General features: G+C 31.4%; 1 protein-coding gene across 1 annotated transcript; it reads right to left on the reverse strand.

Annotated features, from left to right (window-relative positions):
* Positions 1-1,453: 1,453 nt before the first annotated feature.
* Positions 1,454-25,835, reverse strand: LOC135139062 (delta-1-pyrroline-5-carboxylate dehydrogenase, mitochondrial-like). Its single transcript, XM_064069150.1, has 9 exons — positions 25,645-25,835; positions 24,631-24,838; positions 16,321-16,589; positions 16,086-16,257; positions 15,823-16,010; positions 2,490-2,891; positions 2,238-2,426; positions 2,067-2,185; positions 1,454-2,016 (listed from the first exon to the last, which is right to left on the reverse strand). Exons 1-9 carry the CDS (start codon positions 25,686-25,688, stop codon positions 1,901-1,903), a joined length of 1,707 nt encoding a protein of 568 aa, XP_063925220.1. The 5' UTR covers positions 25,689-25,835; the 3' UTR covers positions 1,454-1,900.
* Positions 25,836-26,068: the final 233 nt, after the last annotated feature.

Below are 26,068 nucleotides of genomic sequence, written 5' to 3' on the forward strand. Positions count from 1 at the left end.
GTTCTTTTTTGGTAGTTGGTAGCTCTCCTAGGAGAATTTGTGGGGCAGTATCTAGTGAGAGGGTTGGTAGAAGTTGGCTTGCTTTGTAAAGAGTTGAACTATGTCATTCTGTTCGGGCACGTCACTTTTGATTTGTTTGGTGTGAGTGAAAGCACGTGGTGAGTTAGCTAGGTGAAGTTTAGTAACCGTAGCTAATTCTTGCGGTTTTTCGAAGCGGAAATATGCGAATTTTCAACCGACGCTAACACGTGGTATAAATTTGTTTTGTTGTTTGTAAATTCATAGTTCATGTTGGGATTTTAATCGTTAACTAGTTACATTAGAACACTTCTTAATTCCTCACACAAGATTGCTCGCCGTGAAAAGGGCGGTAGAATCCATAATACCGTGAACTGAAAGACGGGGGGATTAAAAGTGTCTCCCCTTAGGCTGTTATCATCCGAACATCAACGAGACGTATTTCTCGGACGTGGAAAATTACACCACCGAAACGTTATTCTTGCGACGAGGGATCCATTTTGTCTTTATTTATCATGTGTTTGTTTGGAATAAGCTGAGGACAGTAAGCTAATTGTTTTTAGTAACCAGTCACTTGGATCAAGGCACAATTTAACATCATGTAAATTCGTTGATAAAGTGTGGCAAATATTAACCTCATGTAATTTTGTTAGCTTCACAATTTTTCACGTCATGCAATTTTTTTCTATCTCACAATTTAACCTCAGTAATTTTCTTTTCTGTATAATTTAAATTGAATGTAAATATCTTGTTGATTAATGCTTCGATCATATAAATTGTCTGGTGTCCAGTCTTATCTCAGATAAGAATTCTTTGCTGTTTAAAATTTCACGAGTGTATGGCGAATTTAAATGTTGTTTACTGCTCTTTTTGAAACTTTAATACTTGTTCGGTTGTAGTTTAATATCAGAGTTATAGAAAGTGAACATTTAAATGGAATTGGGTTAAATAAGACAGAAACACGTGGCGGAAATGGAGGGCGCGGTTCCTAGCCGAGCTGTCGGGATTTATCGCTTCTGCAAAAGACGCAGATCTTGAATGAAAGTCAGGGGAGCGGTCGGGATGACGTGAGTTTGCGACCGTAATGGTGGGAGAACAGCCACAACCAGGAGCCCCAAACTCCGCTCGTGCTACAACGCCACCTATGCGCCGTAGAAGGCGCCTTCTCCGTAGCGTTATGCATTTAACCATCCTTAATAAATTATTATTATTATTATAAAACACGGCGTTCGTACACGTCGCTAACATCAAATTTAAAAAATTTGGATGTCCAGAGTAAAAAAATAAAGACCGATTTATAAGCCACAAGTATAAACGTATGTTATTTGAGAGACATTTAAAAGGCAAGATTTTGAGGTTGGATATGATTTATTCCGTGTTTGAATCGAGGTGTGAATTTTCGCAGGTAAAAAAGCGACAAAAACAGACGCCACACTCTAACAAACAGAAGCATTTATTGCTACTTTACAAGTTTAAAATAACGTGTTTTCCTTAAGTTTACAAACGGGATTTCACAATGTACACGACTGACAAAAGATCACAAATTTCTAATACACGTATAAATGACAGAACTGAGTTATAATACACATTTATTACATCTTTCCGTTCATATTATAACAGTTACAGTAATTACAATAATATTGTCGAGAATTTCCTTATACATTTCTAGCTTAAACATTTCCTAGACGTTGTTTTTTTGAAAAACCAACGCGAAAAATTGATACCTAATCGATAAAAACAAAATTAAATTAAATATTCCAACAATATAAAATCCAATACTTGAATCTACACTTGTTCAAATAAAAATCCAATCGGTGAGAATCAATGGTAAAAAATCTACCACAAAAGATAAAACTGATCAACGGATATATAATAAATATAATTATTGTTTCATGTACGGATAAGAGACTTCTGTTAAAGGTACGAAAGTCTCTTTGACGGCTTGCGGATTGCCCCATCTTAAGACGTAGTGAGGACCACCTGCCTTATCGTTGGTTCCTGAAACAGACTTAAGTCATTTACGCTGACCCGAATGATTGGTTACTCACCCGATAACCTGGCGCCGCCAAACGGTTGTTGGCCAACCACGCTTCCCGTTGACTTGTCGTTAACGTAAAAGTTGCCTGCCGTCATCTTGAGTTCTTCAATGGCATATCTTAGCCATTTCCTGCAAAAACAATGACCAGTGTTTTATGACCAAAAAACCTCAAATCAATTACTCGTCTTGTGCGAAAATCGCTCCAGTCAGCGCAAACGCGGTTGAAGTTCCAACCAACCCTACAGTTTCCTCCAACTTGTTGTCTTTGTAAACGTAAATGGATAGCACAGGACCGAAAATTTCCTCCGTCATTATTTTATCTTTGGGATCTTTGGTAACTACGATCGTTGGTTCGATAAAGTAGCCGGTACTAGAACAACAATTTTAGTAAATCATAGTCTGTTACAAGCGTTGTTTTTTATTGTTTGCTCACCTGTCATCGTATTTTCCGCCTCCGATGATTTCCAAATTGGATGAACTCTTGGCATGGTCGATGTACCCTGAGATTCTTTTAAATGCCTTATCGTCGATTACGGCCGAAGTGAACGATTCGTAATCTGTCGGTTCGCCGATCTTCAGTTTGCTTCTTGTCTCCAAGAGGCCCTCTTTGATCTTGGGCCATAGAGACTCCGGAACGTACATTCTTGAGCAGGCGCTGCATTTTTGTCCGCAGAATTCGAAAGCGCTCCTAATGGTGGCATTGACCACCGAAGTGACGTCAGCGCTAGGATGGACGAAATGGTAATTTTTGCCGCCGCATTCGCCGATCAGGCGTGGAAAATTGATATATTTGTTGATATTTTGGCCCACTTGGGTCCATAGACGGGTAAAGGTTCTGCAGAAAATAAATGAAGACAACATATACATGGATTTTCAAAATTTTATTAAAAAAAAAAGTTCTTCCAGGCGCAAATTTCAAAGAGAATGAAAGATCGCATCGTAATTTTGAAGCCGAAATTCACACCAAAGTGTGTATTAGGAGCTGCAACGATTTTCTCATTTTTGTTAAATTTTCAATGCTCTTTAAACGTTTATTTACGAAGCTTTAGCAAGGAAAAATGTCTGCGCATGGAGCTACAAAGAGCTCTAGATTAAAATACAACGTATTAAGGGATCGTTACCATTAGATTATCGAAATAAGATTATAATTTAAAATTGTCATATAAGTCGTGTAAATCGGTAACAATAAAATATCGGGACCGATAAAATGTGGTCGCATCTGAAATGTATATTTTCGTCCTTGTCATTTATCGTATCGTATCGGTAGAAACAAAATCCCACCCCTGCTTTAGAGGATTAAATAGATTTTGCGTTGATGCAAACGCATTATTCTAAAAAACCATAAACTCATGACAGGAAACGACTCATTCATTAGTTTTTTGGGCCACCTGTTCAAGCAAATCTAAAAAATATGAATGCAATGTTGTTTTATAGTTTTGATTTTTTTTTCCAAAAATCTGGGCGTTTCGTGTAAAAACGCCATACAGAGTTATAAACTACATGTGTAGGACTATGTTATTTTATACAACTTAAAACCCATTTACTATGCAAAAATTTCAAGTGAAAAGTAGTAGTAGAAAATTCATATTTGAGGATCATAATAGCCTCTTCTTAACGAAGGTAAATAAAATACTGATAAAAAAAGTAGATCTCACGTTTAAATAATTTTTGGAGTGGCTGGAGTATTAAGAAAGAGACGAAATAAATTTAATAAAACTGTACATTGTTCTCCAATCATACTCTACATAACCAATTTTTCATATTCTCAAAAAAAAAAAATACGTTCACCATAGCCAATTGGAATCAACACATTTTAGTAATGTCTTGCCAAATTGCTACATTTTTAATATTAGAGCAACCGCGCTTGTATACTGGACATTCTTTTCGCCGGTCTTCTGTTTTAACATTGTCTGATGCTGAGGCGGACTCGCAGAGAATTTCCTTCCTTTATCTCACATAAACATAACGTGTGTCCATTTAAAAAATTCATCAAGTTAACTTTGAAATTTTGGTAGAAGGAAACGTAGCGAAAAACGCATGTGCATGATTAATTCCATGATTGACATTTGACAGTGGTTTGACATTTCTAACAAGCAGACTTGTTTACGCTAATAAGCTTTATCCGATTTTTTCGTTGTTGTTCAGTTTAAGTACTTTTGCGTGTTGTCTGTTTTCTGAATTCAAAAAAAACACAGTTGTTTTCACAACTAACCAACCAGCCAACGTTCTATTCTTGGTCCGTGGCTTACAGTTTAGAACACAATGTTTTTCTGGTTCAGAGTTATTATCGGAATGAGGTTAAAGTTGATGATGAATGGGCTTATTCGTTGCAGGCCTACATGGAGGAATTTTAAGTTGAATTGCCAAATATTTACTGTCGATTACATGCAGTTTAAAAAAACCTCGGACCGAACGATAAAACTCCTCACAAAAACTGGTAGAACACCTGAAGTTATTGCTAGAGAGCGGATTTCTGTCGGGCTAGACAAGGCCAAACTCGGTACGGCTCGTACGGGATGGGAATTCATTGCAGTTACCGGCTGCACTTCGTTTATTTGAGATTAGAATAACGCTGCTTCGTTGCACTCTGCTGTTAATCCCAGTTCTCATTTAGTTAGCCGTTTGATTAATAAATCGTTAATTGTATTTATGGAATCAAGTGACAATTAAATTCAGTGATTACCTATCACCCGCTACTGAGTCCCGGCGATGCAGCGCGTCCCCACTAAAATCGTGACGTAGCCCGACAGAAATCCGCTGTCTAGTTATTGCTCATGTTGAAGAAATAATGGAAGAAACACCAAAAACGTCAATTCATCAATTACGTCAGCAAATTAATGTTCCTGTAAACTCACAAAATATGAGAATTTGGAGTCATGAAAACCCACATGAATTTAGCCATTGCAGCCTCAAAAAATTGGTCTAAAGAGTTTAGACAGTACTTCCCTTGCTGTCGGAAACACGACAACTGCATGCTTATTATGTTTTTTTCTCATTACATTTTGGATAGATGTAGTGTAATACTAAAAACAATAGTATTGTATTCCCAAATTTTCGGGAAAATGAATTGGGTCGTCTTGAATATTGATTTATAATCAATAAAATAACGAAACAGTTTACTCACGTATGCCGCGTGTATTAGCAGAGATGATTCAAAATCATTTATGTACAAGCATTCTTAATTTAAGACAACAAGCGGTAACACTTGTTGAGATTGTACACGTGAGAGTCGAACAGAGAAACTGCAAACAATACCGATGGTCGCCCAGACTTTTTTATTGCTTCGACTTCCGCTTATTATATAAAACACTGGATTTTATTTTAATTTTTGATGATGTAATTCACAATTGTTTGATTATAACTTGTCTATATCACATTCACGGAATCTAGTCAGAGCAACAAAACAAATGCACGTCTGTAATGTTAAAGTAAATGTAAAAGTAGAGAGTCGGCCGACGGACTCGATTACAATACTTCCTTTGCTTACTCTCGGGAAATAAAAATTGGTGTGTAAGCAGAAATTACTCAAAGACGAATCATTGGACCAATATTCTTTCAGGAGCTATAAAAAAATTATCTACAACGGTTTCTACTGTCATTTTTTATTAGATACACTAAATGCTGCTAGATATTGAAAAGAAATTTTAGAGCCATTTGTCAACTAGTTAAAAATATAGAAATACCGAAATTCTTCGGCCACCTCGTTTCTGTGATTTGACAACTTGTGATTTTTTTTGACCTCATCTTAAAAACACAATTTTTCAAACGCCGGTGCAAATCTGGAGGAAGAAAGAATTGAACAAAAATGCTTGGAGATTAATAACAATTCCATTATGTTAGAAAACGTTTTCAGAAATTTTGAGAGGAAGGTTTTACGATGCAACATTTTCAATATTTATTGTAATATTAAACCTGACTTTAATATAAATAAAAAAAGTCTATATACTCTCTTCGCTTCACACGTTGCCAAGAACTCAGTAAACCTGTTTATCAATTATACCTTGTTCAGGTTGATGCTAGCGTTTCATGTCGATTTAATAAAATGTTGAAATTAGGCAAGTCGAACGAGAGTCCCGAATAAGTCAGAATGATGTCTGTCGAATTCGTGGTGATTGTTGAGATAATGTTCCAGTTAAGGGCAAAAAAAATTCATCCAGCGATTTCACCTTTTTCTAACAAAAAATATCAAAATTAGACAAACTGAACAAGACTTGCATGAGTATGTTCACACTGGTACCTATTTTATAGAAAATTGATTCATGATCTCGAATCCGTGATTTTTCTTAGATATTTTTACAATTAGCGGAAAAAAAAATTTTCTTAGGGCACCTATACTATTTTTAAGCAAACATTTTGCAAATTGCAGGGCTCTCACTTAAACTTGGCAAGAAAATATGAAAATATGAACCCATGAATTTAAAGAATATGAACCAATATGAACCCGTCAGATTTGCAGGCTGTGCCATTTTTGCATATCCTGTCCTAAAAACGGAATATACAGGTATTTATTGTCCAAAATGTTCACACAGACCGATACAAATAACTCTTGCAGAAAATCACTTGACAAAAAAATGGAAAGTTTATTTAAAATCTCATAAGCAAACAAATAGGAAAAATTTTAATTTAAAAATAATAAATACAAAATAAAATATATATAAGAAAAGAACAAACTACTTGTAATAATAACTTTTAAAATAATAATATCTCTTTGTAATAACACAAATTAAATAAAATGAGAAATAAAATCTTATTCTGAAGACTTTTTTTTCTTATCAACTAGTCCACTAATTACAGTACTCTTGCGCTTCAAAATATTAAATTGTAATTTGTCCGTTTGCTTGATTTTTTGTTTTTCGTCTTTTCGTTGCTCAATAACTGAATGCAGCAACACGCCAGCGATTTTCACGTCTAATTCGCACTCTGTAGACTTTAAAACTTTTTTAATGGCTTTATTTGTTTTATCTAGTAACTGATCAACAGTTAGCTGACAAACTGTTTTTTCTTTATTTACCGTCTTCAACTCATTTTCCAGTTCTTCAATTCTTTTTTGTTTATTTTCAAACAATTTCAACTGCTCTTTTTCTCTTTCTTTTTCTTCTATAATTTTTTGATTTTCCAATTCTAATCGTTTTACTTCGAACTGCTTTTCCTCCAAATATCTTTTATATGAATTTGATGCTAATCGGGTCATATTCATAAGCTCTGGTGTAATATGAAACAGTTCAGGACGATTGTCTACCATTTTTAATGCGTCAATAATGTACAGTTTGTTACTAAGGGTTCTTAAAGACATTGACGTTCTATCTTCCCTTAAAAGGCGTCCAGACAATGAAAAACCTCTTTCCACATCAGCACTGCCGTGAACTAAACTTAGATACATTTTCACAACTTTTGAAAGTTCCGGATATCTATTTTCGTCCGTACTTGACCAGAAGGTATCTACAGGACTTAGTTCAAAAGAATCTAAATTTTCTGTATTTACAAACTGTTGTTGTAAATTCTTCAACCACAGATTCTTTGTTAATGTTACAAGGTAATTTATCACAAATTCTAGTTACGTAATAACTTGGTACTTCTTTATTCATGAACGGATTTAAAAATGAAAAATATTTCAATTCCTTTAGCCTCAGTGGTGATTTTGTTAAAATATACTTCGATGACTCAATATAAAATTTCTGCACGTTTTTTAGCATAATAATTTTTTCATTTTTCGGTAATTTTCCAATAGAATCTGCACAAACAATTATCGAATCCATCGGCAGTAAGTTCTCTGTAGTAAATATTTTGTCAGGGTATTGTACTATTCCTCAAAAGTCTTTCAAAACATTCGCAAGCAAGAAAAAGGACGGACAAAAAGTCCACGCATGTATGTTTGGCCCTCCAGTGGCGTAGCGTGTATTTTGCTGCTACATAAATATCTATTTCACTTACTATAATGAAAATGTTAAAAATTATTGTCAAATATCAAAAAGTTTGTTGCTGTGTTGGTGTTTTTTATTTAGTATGCTTTTAAACTATAATGTTATTAAATTTAATTTTTATACGAACTAATCAATATGAACTTTTATGAACAAATTCATACCAAATATGAAATAATAACGACTTACATTAAAAATATGAACTTTTCATAACATATGAACCAAGTGAGAGCCCTGAAATTGTCAGTTTTCTCGTGTTTTTCACATGGAACATCTCAGTTTTCTTAGAGGGTAAGTCATTTGCCAAAATCAGTCTTATCTTAGCCGGTACTAGCCTAGTTCACCCTCTCTCTATTTTCCTATAAGGCATGCCATCTGCCAAAATCAATTTTATCTTAGCAGATACTAGCCCCGCCCGCCTGCCCTCTATTTTCTTATAAGGTATGTCATTTGCCAAAGTCAGTCTTATCTTAGCAGGCACTAGTTCCGCCCACCCGCCCTCTATTTTCTTATAAGGTATGTCATTTTCCAAAGTCAGTCTTATCTTAACAGGCACTAGCCCCGCCCACCCGCCCTGTATTTTCTTATAAGGAATGTCATTTGCCAAAGTCAGTCTTATCTTAACAGGTACTAGCCCCGCCAACGTGCCCTGTATTTTCTTATAAGGCAAAATCCGTCTTAGCGCCTAATTTAATTCCACTCTACCTACAAATAAAAGTTCGATGCCAACTACAACAGCTTTTAAACAAAAATTTGCATTGGTAGGAGATTTCAAAATATCTTATTGGCTATCTGTAGATGTATAGTAAATATTGGTCCCCGGATAATTACCTGCGGACGGAAATCTTTTAATCTTTAATAAAAAGGATGGTCCTAAATGATGAGGGGTTTAAAAGGACGGGCTCTATCCATTACCTGTTATAGATTTAAGTGGACTAGAAAAATGACTAAAGTTTGTTTGACCACAACAAATTTTAAATATTCTGCCCCTGTTTACTCAATTATTTATTAAGATATTTTATTTCTGTCAAGCGCAATGGATTTTTAATACAATTTCCACTAATGTACCTTTTTGAAAATTTAAAATTGATCTGTAAATAGCGAAAACCAGATAATCTCATACTCATCGCAATTTTAACGCGTTGTAGTTTTTTTTGACAACAAAATTTAAAAAATGGAAAAGCAGTCTGGGTAGGGTTTTTACGCTTATTTCATTGGTGTGAACTTTATTACAATCGGACGTATACTTTTGGAAACAACTTGGGCAGAAGTTTATTATATGTATTTCCTTATGCTAAAATATGATTTAGCTCACCCTTAAAATGATGAAGAGCTTAAGTATATTATGGTTACCCGTTTTCTTAACAAATTCTGTGTTAAAGTCGTTTTAGATTTTAACACCCTACTGGGTTAATCATCTCTTTGTGGGGACGAACCAGGTAAAATAATCCCAGCAGGACAGGTAAACGATTCGAAGAGAAAAACAAAAACAATATTTTAAAGTACAGTAGACGCCGCTTAATATGATCACGGTTAATGTTATCAACCGCTTAGTGTGATCAAAATGGCTTGGAACGGGCCCACGCAATACCAATGCATTACAGTTTTTCCGTTTATTGTGATCAATATTTCGCTTATTGTGATCAATCTCCCAATTCTTATACAAGTTTTTTTGAAGAAACGAGACGATTGAAAGTACTGTTTTTAATGAACTTTTATTGCTCTCAAAAGGTACATTCGCTTATACTACTCACTTTATAGAGCCACAATCAGTGACAGACTTTAGTAATCAGCGCGTTTTCGTCTTTTGAATGAACGAGTTTTTCCTGTTTTGAGTAGTACTTATGTAAAAATGAGCACGTCAAAACGACGAGATCTCAGCTTATCAGAGAAAAAAAATTTTCAGCCCGTTTTTTTCTAAAATAACCAAAGGAAATCAAGAGTTCCTTTCTCAGAATGATAACCAAAATTAAAAATATATTCTAATGTTTATGTACCTTCATTTGCCAGCATAATGATCACTCTCTTGTTCATGATTTTGATTTGTTTCAAGTTTTCCTATCTCTGATGGTGGTTTTCGCTTATTGTTATCAGTCGGTTAGTGTGATCAATTTGTCTGAGTCCCAAAGTGATCACATTAAGCGGCGTCCACTGTATTTGGGTTAAAAGTAATTGCAAAAAATTATTGTAAAAGTAACTGAACTACTCAAAAAAAGGAATCCGTTACAATTACTTATTACTTGAAAAGGAATTGAATTACAGTAATGAATAACTTATAATTGAATTACTTTCAACCACTGGTACTAGCCCCGCCGACCCCCCTTTATTTTCTTAGAAGGTATATCATTTGCCAAAATCAGTCTTATCTTAGCAGGTACTAGCCCCGCCCACCCGCCCTCTTATTTTTTATAAGGTACATCATCTGCCAAAATCAGGGGAACGCTAGACGAGAGACAAGTTTGAATTGGGCGCCATTTGTTGCCTTAAATGCAACCAGCAATTCTTCTTTTAATCTACCTGACGCGCTGGGATAGACGACTACCGGACGTGGGTCATAAAAGCGTGGTAAGCCGATAATGCAGAATAATGATAATTTATGACAGGCGGCCTACAACATACCTTCAGCACAGAATAATCATTTCTCGTATTCTTTTGACATTTTAATATTCGAGAGAATTATTATATTATTCAAACACAATTTAGACACTATAGAGCAAACAAGGCTTATCAAGCCCGTCTATTAGTTTATTCGCCTAAATGTATTATTAATACCGTTTTCAAATTACACCAAAATTGAAAAATCGAAAACTTAATAATTGAAAAATTGAAACATTTTAAATGAAAAAAATCGGTAAACCGAAAAATTGAAAAATCTATAAATCGAGAAATTGAACAATTTAAAAATTAAACAATTTAAAAATCGAAGAATTGGAAAACCAAAAAATCTAAACCGAGAACTTGAAAAATCGAATAATCGAGAAATCAAAACATCAAGGAAAACAATAAAATTAACGGAAAATCTAGAACTTAAAAATTGAAAAATTAAAATACCTATCGAAAAATTGAAAAACCGAGAAATCGAAACATCAAAAAATGGAAAAATTGAAGAACCGAAACATTTCAAAATCTCAGAACTGAAATACTGAAAAACTGAAAAATGGATGGAAAATTGAAAAATCGAAAAAGTGAAAAAATTCAAAACTGAAATCTTGAAAAACTGAAAAATGGAAAGAAAATTGAAGAATCGGAAAAGTGAAAAAATCCAAAACTGAAACATTGAAAAATCCAGAAATCGAAAAATTGAAAAATCACAATTGAAGAAAGAATTTAAAAATCAATAAATAGAGAAATGGGAAAATCAAAAAATCAGTTAATCGAAAAATTGAAAAATCCAAAAATTTAGAAACGCCAAAAATTGAAAACTGAAAAATAAAAATCGTAAAACTGAAATATCGTAAAGTCAATAAATTGAAAAACTGAAAATTTTTGAAAAAAAAAATCGCATCAAAAACTAAAAATTCAAAAAATCGAGAAATTGAACAATCAAAAAATCAAAACATTGAAATCCCAGTAAGTTGATAAATAGGAAAATTTAAAAAACAAAAATTTTAAAAATCCAAGAATTGAACAACAAAAAAAATCTAAGCCTGAAAACTCAGAAAATTGAATGGTCGAGAACAAAAAATCTAAAATTTAAAAATTCGACAAATGGAAAAAATCATGGAACTGAAAAATCGAAAAGTCGAGATAGTGAGAAATCTAAAAACCTAAAACTTTAAAAACTGAAAAATCAAAATATCGAAAAATTTAAAAACCGAGAAAACAATATAAAAAATTTGAAAAATTGAAGAGACGAAATATTGCAAAATTCCAAAGCTGAAATATTGAAAAACCTAAAAATGGAAGGAAAATTAAAGAATCGAAACAGTGAAAAAATCCCAAACTGAAACATCGAAAATTGAGAAATGGAAAAATGGGAAAATCAAAAAAATTGGTTTAAAGAGTTTAGACAGTACTTCTCTCGCTATCGGAAACGTGACGACTGCATGCCTATTATCTTTTTTTTTTCACATTAGATTTCAAAGCATTCGGTTTTGTAGTTCCTGATTAAATCAATAAAATAAATTTGCGTATTCATTAAATTTTTTGAGTCACCCTGTATATCCGAATCCAAAAAATATGAATGGAATGATAAATTACAAGAAGAGACTCATCATATTTTGTAAACTTTAAATAGCATTATACGGCAAACTTTTGAGCTGACGTCATCAATTTTTTGGAGGGTATAAGCAAATATATTTTGACTAAAAATTTATTATGCTCTTTATAACCTTAAAACATTTGCAAGATTTCAAAGCATTGGGTTCTGTAATTCCTGATTAAATCAATAAAATAAATATCCTATATATGCAAATCCAAAAAACATGAATGGAATGATAAATCACAAGAAGAGACTCATCATATTTTATACAATTTAGATAGGATTTATTCAGCAAAATTTTGAGGTGACGTCATCAATTTTTTAGAAGGGATAAGTAAATATATTGTGATTAAAACGGTCTTGGTTTAATAACAAAAAAATATTGTTCGTCTATAAAACAAGCTCGTCTTAGACAAAGTATTCGTAAAAAAATATGTTGTAAAAAAATTTACGTATGCTGGTTCCGACTGCGATTATGGTTTAAATATTTTTTAGAAAATCCTGTCATGGATGTAGAAACATTTGTGACAGCCAAAGAGGTTTTTTTGAGAAAATTATCTTTGAATTTAGACCAAATTGAAATAGACACTAGGCAACAGGCACATTTGGGCAAAAGAAAGAGAAATTTGGGTTACGGCTTCAAATTTTGGACGTATTTACAAACTTAGACCGACTACAGCAATAGCTAAAACTGTGGAGTCTCTGTTGTACAGTACATTTAGAGGTAACAGTCATACATACTATGGACAGCAAGGTGAGGAAAAAACTTTCAAGTGTTTTGAAATAAATAAAAATATAAAAACTGAACGGTGTGGTTTGTTTATTTCAAAACAATTTCCTTACTTGGCTGCTAGTCCAGACAGGGTTCTAGAGGATAGGAGTGCATTAGTCGAAATTAAATGCCCTTCAAAATCGCTGGATTTATCTCCCGAAGAAGCAGTTAGAAAAAAATAATCAAATTTTGTACATTGACAGACAGAGAATTGAAATTAAAAAAAAAATCATGATTACTACTTTCAAGTCCAGGGACAAATGCTTGTTACGGGTATTTCACAAGTTTATTTTGTTGTATGGACACCCAAAGGAATAAATATAGAAAAAAATTATAAAGACGAAGAAATATATGTAAAAAGATGGCAGATAAACTTCGGAGATTTTGCTTTGGCGCTTTATTGCCCGAAATAATTAATTCAAGAAGAAAGAGGAACCTGCCTCTGCGAGAGATTTTTTTAAAATAAATAAAATTTGTTTCTATTTTATTATGTACTTTAATAATTTATTAGGAGTACATTTTTCATCACCAAGACTTGCACATTTTTATTAAAAATATATTTTGAAAATGATCTCTCGGCAAATGAAAACATATACGAGCACTTTCTTCGAGTAAACAATGAAGGGAGAAGTTACTGGGCGTAGGGCTTTTTTAAAACACCTCCTTTCTGGGATAACTAGTAGATACACTTAGCTACTTATACGTGTTAAACAAAAGCTGCATTCTATTTTTTATTATTATTATAAATATGTTTATTAGTTTTATTAATTAAGAAAGCAAAATATATATTAACAACAATATTACAATGAATTTTTAATAATCATGTGTATTGAATTCAGGATCCTGAGTGGAGTAAAAATATTATAGTTCCCCAGTTTTAATTCGGTTTTATGATAGTACCTCATTGCATAAAAGTTAATTTCTTTAACAATAGATTACTACGGCCGGTCCTGGCGGCTTGTTATAAAACTGAGTTCCTTGCCATAAATTAGAAGAATCAGCCGAGAACTCTAACAATCAGCTTATGGTAAAGCAGACGATAAGGGTTTTACCTGGAAAGTGGCTTCCGTAAATTTTAGTGGCGCTCCTATCGGCAAAGTACTGAACTAACTGCTCAAATTCTGTCGAATTGATACCCATTTTTTTCAATAATTGTTAGTTTTTGTTAAAAACTCTGCTAACCAATAAATCATTAATTTTCCTCTGATATTCCTGTTAAAATTATTCTATTTTAATAAACACATTATTATTTAAATAAATTGTACCACTAACAAACATTTAATGACTCTGCGCCCTGTAAAAAGTGATGTTTTATCCATGTGCGAATTTTCAAGCGATTCTATGATGGTTATGACTTAAAAAACTTGAAAAGAAAACATACAATGGTGCTTTTTTTACGATATCTCTCAGCCAAATTTTTTTAGTTGATTGAACTGGTCTCTGCGCTCTAGAATATGAAAAAAGCTGCAGTTTGATGTATGATACATCTATATTAATATCATTTTTTCATACAAAATCCAAAAAAATGTTATACCTCGTCTAGCGAGTCCCCTTAATACGGGAAAAGTGAGGTTAGATTAGACGATCGATGACAACTGTCATTTGAATTTCAGCGCAAATATGTACAGTAGCGGTCATTTCTACGGAACCACTCGATAAAAAGTCAAGTTGGTAGCCCTGTCATCTAGTACTTTACGCCGAACGCGGTTGGTAGCGGTAGTTGATATGGCAATCGAAACTAGCACAACACGAATGTTTCGGTTGCCCTCAGTTATGCCGCACTGTATCCCGTGCAGACTGTATGTTCTGTTAATCTATTTCTTAAAATAAAATATCTACATTGACAATGGGGCCATCTAGCCTGTCAAATTTTTGACACATATGTTTTCCCCCAGAAACCCGTCAAGGTCACTTACACCAAACAAATTTTGAAAATTTACACTAGGGAGTGGTTCTATAGAAAAGATCGCGACTTTATACTTAAAAAAAAACAATGCATTACAATTACTTACTACTTGAAAAGGAATTGAATTACAGTAATGAATTACTTGTAATTGAATTACTTCAAACCACTGGTACTAGAGCCGCCAAGCCCCCTCTATTTTCTTAGAAGGTATATCATTTGCCAAAATCAGTCTTATCTTAGCAGGTACTAGCCCCGCCCACCCGCCCTCTTATTTCTTATAAGGTACGTCATCTGCCAAAATCAGTCTTATCTTAACACGGGAAAAGTGAGGTTAGATTAGACGATCGATGACAATTGTCATTTGAATTTCAGCGCAAACATACTACAAAAAAAATCACTGGTACCTTAATTTTTTAAATGAACACCCGTTATTTTTATCGCTTTGTTTTGATGGTAATCTGCCAATTTTACTTGAAATGAAAGAATGGGACACTAATGGAATGACATAAAATGTATACATGCAAAATTTGGTTATTTTCCAATTTTTAAAGATTTCGATCATCGAAAAAATATTGTATCTAATACTACCCGCCTGGAATGTTAATAGCCTTCATTAACCAAGTCGTTTGTAAAATAACTACTCCATCACTAATAATAAGCGGTTCCACAGTTTGACATTGTTTACGAAGCAGGTTGTTAGATATTCGATATAATCGATTTCCCTGCTTACGACATTACCTCTTTTCTTCCTCTTGCGGGGTTTACCGAGAATTCCCGGCAACAATAGTACAAAAAACTGATAAACTTCAATCTACCTTTGTAAACAATAATAATTCGCACTAAAATTGTCCCCAACGAACACTATATTAAATTACTTACTCCAGTACGATTATTACTATTATTAACTTGTTCAAAACCGAAGCTCCTGTCGCGTTCATTAAAAACAAACAAGTAATAAAAACTACTTACGGAACACTTCCGGTGAAATTAATACCAGCTAAATACTTCGATGCAGTGATGGTATCCCCGAAAACGGGCCCATCAGCTGGAACGAAATTCACAACTCCCGGAGGAACGCCCGCTTCCCGGCAAATCTTGAAGATGGTCCAATTGGATAACAGCGCCGTGTCGCTCGGTTTCCACAAAATCGCATTCCCCTAAACAAACAAGAAAAAAACACACAAAATCCCCAAAATCGTCCACGGGTCCTCGTTCACTCTTCCAGAACATACCATCAAAGCCGGAGTGTACGCCAGATTCCCCCCGATCGCCGTGAAGTTGAAAGGCGACACGGCCGCGATGAAGCCGTCGATGCCCCTGTACCTCATCGAGTTCTTGGTGACTTTCGGGTTTTCGGAGATCGGTTGGTACTTGGTCGCCTCCTTGAGAAAATATGCGTTCAACCTGTCTTAGGAAAACGAAAACGATTACAAGAAAAAATCACGGTGACGAGATTTCGAATCTCGCCTGAAGAAGTCGATGAGTTCGGCGGCCGAATCGATCTCGGCCTGGATGACGGTCTTGGCCTGACCCAGCATGGTGGCGGCGTTCAGGGTCTGCCTGTATTCGTTCGCCATTAGCGAAGCCGCCTTCTCCCAGATCTTCAGGCGCTCGGGAATGGGCGTTCGGTCCCATTTCTTCTGGGTTTCGACGGCGACGTCGATGGCTTTGTTCACGAGTTTCTTGTCCGCGTAGTAGAACTTGGCAAGTTTCTTCTTGTGGTTGTGCGGGTAAACCTGGAAGGGAAGAGGACGTTCGATTTTGTAGTGTTTTCGGCGTTCTTAAAGAACGGTTGATGATTTTCGTTGCCTTAATAATATGCTGCATAGTCATTTACTCGTATTTTCGGATTTATTGTCGCAATGCTTGTGATTTAAAATTCGAGTAAATCCGGTGTAATTAAGATAAAACTTTTTATTATATTTTTTATATTCATTAGAATATAATTATGAATGTTATTTGCCTACGTCCATTATACTTATATAATAGCAAGCAATTTTTTCATCTGGGTTCTAATTTATAGTGTGTAATTTTTGCTTACTAAGGATACTTTTATGTATTTTGACGTTTCATGACTCCAAAGTACCGAAAAATAAGTCTCTCGTTTGCGTCCGTCCGTCTGTCTGTCTGTCGCCCTCTGTCCGGATTTTTATTAGACAGATAATCTCCGAAACGAGGGGACCGATTGTTTTCAAATTTTATGTGTCTTAGAAATATAGTGTAATTGATAAAACGATAACCAAAATTTGGCTAATCATCCCCACCAACAATAGGATGTCACTATCTCCAAAATTTACATTAGTAAATATCTATTATTTAAATTGTAAACAATAAGACAGATACTCGTACACACGTGGTTTATGAATCGGTGTTAAGTTTTTACCCTAACATCCTGATTTTTAGAAAAAAAAAATCAAAATAACTTTGAAACTTTGAAAATGTTTCGTTTATGCTCCCGCAAAAAACCGTTATTTTAAAGTTTTGCCGAACAAATATTCGTTAAATTTGATAGAATACATACTCCTGCATGTGTGATTTATGAATCCGTGTCGAATTTTTACCCTACACATCCAGGTTTTTGGGGAAAAAATAAAAATTGTATAACAATATTTTATGATTTAACTTTGAAATTGCAAAACCACAAATCTTCAATTTAAATTTTTGATTTTCAATTATTTTACATTTTTTCGTTCTTAAAAGTATCCGATTTTTAAGTTTTCAATTCTTTAATTATCTGAATTTCACTGCTTCTATATTCTAATTTTTTGAATTTTGATTTCTAATTTTTCAAGTTTTTGATTTTTCGATTTCATAATTTTGCAATTTTTCGATTTTAAAATTATAGGATTTTTCAGTTTTGTAATTTAGCAATTTTCTGATTTTTCATTTTTATATTTTTACAATTTTTCGATTTCTGGGTTGCCTAGTTTTTAATGAAATCCGTTTTTCAATTATTAGGTTTTCCAACTTTTTGAATTTTCAATGTTTCGGTTTCGCAATTCTTCGATTTTTCACTTTTTCGATTTTGCGTTTTTCAAATGCTCTATTTTTCAATTCAATAATTTTACAATTTTGCCTTTTTACAGTTTAATACATTATCAAGTTTACAATTATCCAATTTTTCAATTTTGTATTTTTTCTATATTACTATAGTTCGATTTTCCAATTTTTCAGTTTCAAAATTATAGGAATTCAATTTTATAATTTAGCAATTTTCTGACTTTTCAGTTTTATATTTTTACAATTTTTCGATTTCTCAATTGCGTATTTTTTAATGAAATCAGTTTTTCAATTTTGTATTTTTCAATGTTACTATTGTTCGATTTTTCAATTTTTCAATTTCAAAATTATAGGAATTCAGTTTTATAATTTAGCAATTTTCTGACTTTTCAGTTTTATATTTTTACAATTTTTCGATTTCTCAATTGCGTATTTTTTAATGAAATCAGTTTTTCAATTTTGTATTTTTCTATGTTACTATTGTTCGATTTTTCAATTTTTCAATTTCAAAATTATGGGATTTTTAATTTTGTAATTTAGCAATTATTTTATTTTTCAGTTTTATATTTTTACAATTTTTCGATTTCCCAATTGCCTATTTTTTAATGAAATCAGTTTTCCAATTTTTGATTTTTCAATTATCAGATTTTCCAATTTCTTGATTTTTCAATGTTTCGATTTTGGAATCCCCCGATTTTTCAATGTTTCGATTTTGCGTTTTTCAATTGCTCGATTTTTCAATTCAATAATTTTGCAATTTTGCATTTTTACAGTTTCATAAATTTTCAAGTTTACAATTGTCCAATTTTTCTATTTAGTAATTTTATAATTTTTCAATTTTTTTTTATTTTAATTCATCAAAATTTCTATTTTAATCTTTCAAGTTTCTGATTTTTCGATTTTATAAATCTGTAATTTGTCGATTTTTCAATTCTGTATTTTTTCTATGTTACTATTGTTGGATTTTCCAATTTTTCAATTTCAAAATTATAGGAATTCAGTTTTATAATTTAGCAATTTTCTGACTTTTCAGTTTTATATTTTTACAATTTTTCGATTTCTCAATTGCCTATTTTTTAATGAAATCAGTTTTTCAATTTTGTATTTTTCTATGTTACTATTGTTCGATTTTTCAGTTTTTCAATTTCAAAATTATAGGATTTTCAATTTTGTAATTTAGCAATTATTTTATTTTTCAGTTTTATATTTTTACAATTTTTCGATTTCCCAATTGCCTATTTTTTAATGAAATCAGTTTTCCAATTTTTGATTTTTCAATTATCAGATTTTCCAATTTCTTGATTTTTCAATGTTTCGACTTTGGAATCCTCCGATTCTTCAATTTTTCGATTTTGCGTTTTTCAATTGCTCGATTTTTCAATTTAATAATTTTGCCATTTTGCATTTTTACAGTTTCAGAAATTTTCAAGTTTACAATTGTCCAATTTTTCTATTTAGTAATTTTATAATTTTTCAATTTTTTTTTTTATTTTAATTCATCAAAATTTCAATTTTAATCTTTCAAGTTTCTGATTTTTCGATTTTATAAATCTGTAATTTGTCGATTTTTCGATTCTGTATTTTTTCTATGTTACTATTGTTGGATTTTCCAATTTTTCAATTTCAAAATTATAGGAATTCAGTTTTATAATTTAGCAATTTTCTGACTTTTCAGTTTTATATTTTTACAATTTTTCGATTTCTCAATTGCCTATTTTTTAATGAAATCAGTTTTTCAATTTTGTATTTTTCTATGTTACTATTGTTCGATTTTTCAGTTTTTCAATTTCAAAATTATAGGATTTTTAATTTTGTAATTTAGCAATTATTTTATTTTTCAGTTTTATATTTTTACAATTTTTCGATTTCCCAATTGCCTATTTTTTAATGAAATCAGTTTTCCAATTTTTGATTTTTCAATTATCAGATTTTCCAATTTCTTGATTTTTCAATGTTTCAACTTTGGAATCCTCCGATTCTTCAATTTTTCGATTTTGCGTTTTTCAATTGCTCGATTTTTCAATTTAATAATTTTGCAATTTTGCATTTTTACAGTTTCAGAAATTTTCAAGTTTACAATTGTCCAATTTTTCTATTCAATAATTTTATAATTTTTCAAATTTTTTTTATTTTAATTCATCAAAATTTCAATTTTAATCTTTCAAGTGTCTGATTTTTCGATTTTATAAATCTGTAATTTTTCGATTTTTCAATTCTGTATTTTTTCTATGTTACTATTGTCCGATTTTCCAATTTTTCAATTTCAAAACTATAGGATTTCAGTTTTGTAATTTAGTACTTTTCTGACATTTCAGATTTATATTTTTACAATTTTTCGATTTCTTAATTACCTATTTTTTTACGAAATCAGATTTTCAATTTTTGATTTTTCGATTATCAGATTTTCCAATTTCTTGATTTTTCAATTTTTCGATTTAGCGTTTTTCAATTGCTCGATTTTTCAATTTAATAATTTTGCAATTTTGTATTTTTACAGTTTAATAAATTTTTAAGTTTACAATTATCCAATTTTTCTATTTAGCAATTTTACAGTTTTTTTAAATTTCAATTGTTCAAAATTTCAGTTTTAATTTTTCAAGTTTTTTAGTTTACGATTTCATAATTTTGCAATTTTTTGATTTTTCAGTTTTGTATTTTTACAATTTTTCGATTTCTCAATTACCTATTTTTTAATGAAATCAGTTTTTCAATTTTTGACTTTTCAATTATCAGATTTTCCAATTTCTTGATTTTTCAAGGTTTCGGTTTTTTAATTTAATAATTTTGCAATTTTGCATTTTTACAGTTTAATAAATTTTCAATTTACAATTACTCAAGTTTTCTATTTAGCTATTTTCCAATTTTTCAATTTCAAAATTATAGGATTTCAGTTTTGTAATTTACCAATTTTCTGACTTTTCAGCTTTATATTTTTACAATTTTTCGATTTCTCAATTGCCCATTTTTTAATAAAATCAGTTTTCCAATTTTCGATTTTGCGTTTTTCAAATGCTAAAATTTTCTATTTAGTGATTTTGCATTTTTTCAATTTTTTTAAATGCAATTTTTCAAAATTTCAATTTTAATTTTCAAAGTTTTTGATTTTTCGAGTTTTCTATTGTTTTTCTAGGTTACTATTGTCGATTTTCCAATTTTTCAATTTCAAAATTATAGAATTTCAGTTTTGTAATTTCTGATTTTTCAACGGTTCGTTTTTCAATTGTTCAATTTTTTAAATTAATAATTTTGCAAATTTGTATTTTTACAGTTTAGTAAATTTTCAAGTTTTTAATTTTTCAGTTTAATTATTTTACAATTTTTTGTTTTTAAAGATATCCAACTTTTCATTTTTTTGGAATTTACCTACACTTTGTTGATTTTTCAATTTTACATTTTTAGAATTTTCGGATGTCTCCCAAATAAATTAATTAAAACCCAAATAATTATTTATTTATATTAATTATTCATTCTTTAATTTTTCAATTATCCGAATTACACTGTTTCAATTTTACAATGTTTTGATTTTTAATTTTTCATTTCTATAATTATGCAGTTTTTGGATTTTTAAATTGTGTAATTTTTCTATTTTACAATTATTCGGTTTTCAATTTAATGTTTTTGCAAAAGTTCAGTGTTACATTTTAATAATTTTTTGATTTTTCAACATTACAGTTTTATAATTTTTGGATTTTATTATAATTTTTTGATTTTACAATCTTTCAATTTTCCAAAATTTAGATATTTTAATGTTTCGCTTTATCCACCTCGCTATTTTTCGTTTTCCGATTTTTAATTTTTCGATTTTTCTGTAATTTTCATTTTTTTCAATTTTGTATTTTTTCTATGTTACTATTGTCGATTTAAATTGTAAAATAATTTTTCGTTTTTAAAAATATTCAATTTTTCGAATTTATCTACACTTTCTTGATTTTTCAATTTTACATTTTTAGAATTTTTGGATGTCTCTCAAATAAATTAATAATAATTATTTGGGTTTTCAATTCTATAATTCTTACTTTTTAAAAATTTTTTCGTTTTCGCAATTATTCATTATTTAATTTTTCAATTACCCGAATTACATTGTTTCGATTTTACAGTTTTTTGATTTTTAAATTTTGTTAATTTTTCTATTTTCAATTTTATGTTTTTGCAATACATATTTCAGTTTTACTTTTTAATAATTTTTCGATTTTACAATTATCCACTTTTTCAATATTGTAATTTTGCAATGTTTTGATTTTTCAATTTTTCGTTTTTTAATTGTTCGATTTTTCAATTTAATAATTTTGCAATTTTGCATTTTTGTAGTTTAATAAATTTTCAAGTTTACAATTATCCAATTGTTCAATTTAGTAAATTTACAATTTTCCAAGTTTTTGATTTTTCAGTTGAATTATTTTACAATTTTTCGTTTTTAAAGATATTCAATTTTTCAATTTTAAAATAAAATAATTATTTGGGTTTAATTAATTAATTTTCAATTTTGTAATTTTTCCTTTTTAAAAATTTTTTCGTTTTCGCAATTATTCAATTTTTAATTTTTAAATTATCCGAATTACACTGTTTGGATTTTCCAATTTTTTGATTTTTAATTTTTAAAAATTTCTATTTTCAATTTTTCACTTTCATAATTATGCAGTTTTTCGATTTTTAAATTGTGTAATTTTTCTATTTTAAAAATATTCGATTTTCAATTTTATGGTTTGGCAATATAATTTTAAGATTTTACAACTTACCGATTTTTCAATTTTGTAATTTTGCAATTTTTTGATTTTTCAGTTTTATATTTTTATGTTTTTTCGATTTCTTATTATATGGTTTTTAATGAATCAATTTTTAATTTTTGATTTTTCAATTATCAGATTTTCCAATTTTTATTTTTCAATTGTTCGATAGGTAGGTATGTCTATTATAAAATTTCCTCGATTTCAAAATTTTTAGATTATCCGAAATTTCCAAATTTCTCAATTTTCAACTTCTCAGTTGTACACTAACACAAAAAAAGTGTAGGATGTCATTTAGTTTGTTACAGTGTTACTGGTACTCTCTATATTTGTTTCACTGTATAGAGATCATCTAAACAAAAATTCGCAAAATCAAATTTTATCATTTTTCAAAGCGTGGGATTTTTTCCACTGTACTTCAAAGGCGAGGGAAGTCTTGTCGAAATATAACTTTCGATCAATTTTTAATTGTGCTTTTTCACTTTCGCAAATTCGTTTCACTTGTTCTTCCAATTTCCGAAAAAAAATCTGTATTTTTTTAAGGGTACATTTTTGAGAGTGACTATCCTGTTAAAAAATTAATGAAAATTTTGAAATGTCGTCACCAAGTTTAAAATGTTTGCACGATTTGAAAACAATCAGACTTATATGTAGTTGCCAAATTGCAAACATTTGTTTTACAATTTTGACATTTTTTTCAAAAACGTCTACCTCGAAGATAAAAAATAAGGGCGAACTAATAAACCACAAATTATACATTTTCATCCAAAACGGAGTACGTCAGGGGTGTGTATTAGACCTTATCTGTTTCCTGGACTTTGTGAACGATCTCCCTCATTTTGTAAAATCCGCTTAAACTTCCCTAACTGACTTATGTTTCTAGAATTTTGGGAAAATTACGTGATAGTTTTTTATTCATAAAATCAACCAATTTACTATTTTTTTTAAACATCCTGTATAAACAATTTAAAAAAATAAAGATTATATTGTTAAAGCCTTTATCGTATTGTATCTCGGAACACATTTTTAATACCCATTTGTTTAATATATGATTAACAATTTACTATCTAGACATTTCAGTTACTTGTGTAATAAAATCGCCAACAGACGATAAACAGACGCAAGCGGGAGAATTACATTTTCGTATTCTACGTGTTGCATATTTGTCATCACGAGACGGGGCACCATCTTATTGAAACCAAACTGTATTACAGGCTTACTGTAAAAATAGTTGTATTTTCTTATCTTGTTCGTTCAACTGAATTAAATAATTTTCGTTTAATCTTTGCACCTGTTTTAAAAAATAATAAAAAATTGAGGTTGCCATTTAAAATAATATCGATTACGTCATGATGTTGATGTAATCAGCAAAAAAAAAAAAATTAAATTGCTACTAAAATTAAATTTATTGCAGAATTTACTGACTGGTTAGCGAAACGCGGGAGCACTTTATGTTGACTTCAAATTAAAATTAACCGAGAAAGCAAAGAGGGGGTATTTATATTGCTTTTCAAACAGTCACCCACCGCTATAATAATTATTATTAATAAAACTCAACATTAATTGCACGTCAGTCTTTTAAATTTATATGTTTAAAGTTCAACAAAATATTTACAACATTATTATAATCAGATGAAAGACGTTAAATGAAAGTTTAGTCTGCAAACTCGCGTTAATATCAATACAGACAATTCAACCCTCGATTCACCTACCGTCTAAAAACGTAAATAACTAACCATTTCAACATGTAACTGACATTTATCTCGTTTATTTTACAAGGTAATCGGCGTGTTAGGTTCATTATCCAATCCTCAACCATATCCTTGAACTATTTCCGTTCCATTATTATTTCAGTACCTTGACGATGACGTTTCTATCAAGTTAACAATCAATATAATTGCACATACTTCCATTTACGCTCAAATTTCACGGGTTACGTACAGTGTGATTTATCTCCCTTCAGTCGTATTGATATAAGGGCGAAAGCAGACCGAAACCACGCCCCCACAGATTTAACCAATCAAAGAAAAAGAGAACCAGCGAATCTACCAACCTGATACCTGGCATCGTCTGTTTTGTATTCTTTGTCGCCAATCACGATGGGAACGTCTTCCGTCGTCGCAGATGTCTTCTTCAGCGCCTCTTCGAGCTCCTTGCGTTCTTTTGACCCTTTGAGGTATTCCAAAACCGGCTCATTCTTGACTCCGAAATCGCTGATTTTCACCTCGGGCACAATAGAACCCAAACATCTCACGCCCACTCTGGAAATGTATACGTAAACGCGATAAAAAATGCTAACGAATTGTTTAGTGGAACAAATAAATAAGATCAATGTGACACTAAACGCAACGTTATTTTATTTATTATTTTAAATGGGATTTACTTCGCAAAGTTTTAGGATGACGTCATCTGATGTTCAGTCGACGACAGAACGAAAATGGGAGACCTACTTGTCATTTTATAGAAACTCTGAAGCGTCAAAAAAATTAGCAATATTTCGACACTCCCGCAGCGTACGGTCCGGAAATAAAAACTGGTTGTGAACCGTTAATTATTGATTATATTCATTCATAGCCAACTAAATATAAATTTGTGCTAATTATCCCGGTCGCGTAACCACGTCAATGTTTACGCAATTATGCAAATAATTTGCCTATTTTCATCCCAGTTCACCTAAAAATAACCTCGTTGACGGAATCTCCTTACAAAAAAACATGCGAACTCAACCTTGACTAAGCGTTAAAATTAAATTGGTCCAAATCAAGTTAGCCGGAAACAAAACAACGGACTTTGTTCAAGGCGGCTGGGTGCGAAAAAACGCTCGTTTCGTAACAGGGGCGTCCAGATTGGGGTTAATTATTAAAGCATGTTACGCCACTGGCGCGACTATCGATTTTCGCGGCGGTGAATGGAAAGTTCCACAGCTGGAGGTCTCGACAAAGGAGGCTCGCACTGACAATCTCGACGCTGATAACGATAACAAACTGGCATTTATTGATGTTTTTCAATAAATCAAAGGATTCAGACACCCGCGATGCGATAATCTTTATCAATATTTTTTACTGACCTTTGAAAACTTGTAGAGATTGTTTGTTTACATGCAGATAACATTGTGAAGGGGCGTTTTACGAGTGACGGAACTCTTCACGGGAAAATTTTGAGGGAAATTCACCGAACTGAACACCACTTGACGTTCACCATTTGACACTTGCACAGGCCTGGCGTAATGTCAATTTTACGTAATCGTTAAGTGGGTTAGGTTGGCAGCACTTGGCACCTGTGCTAACATTATTTTAATTAATTATAGCTCAGCGGAACGAATCTGATTTGTGGAAAGCCTGACATAATAAAATTTCCTACGAAAAACATTACGGTTCCCCTCCAGCGACGATTCGTGTTAAAAATATAAAATTGCGTGAGAGGTTTACGACCTTGTCTGAATAAAAATGTTCAGCAATGTGTAATTTTCTTACATAAAATAAATATAATTA

This window comes from Zophobas morio, unplaced genomic scaffold, assembly GCF_036711695.1.
Source record: "Zophobas morio isolate AGI-343-1 ecotype UQ-CSIRO unplaced genomic scaffold, CSIRO_AGI_Zmor_V1 ptg000030l, whole genome shotgun sequence".
NCBI classification, from domain to species: Eukaryota; Metazoa; Arthropoda; class Insecta; order Coleoptera; family Tenebrionidae; genus Zophobas; species Zophobas morio.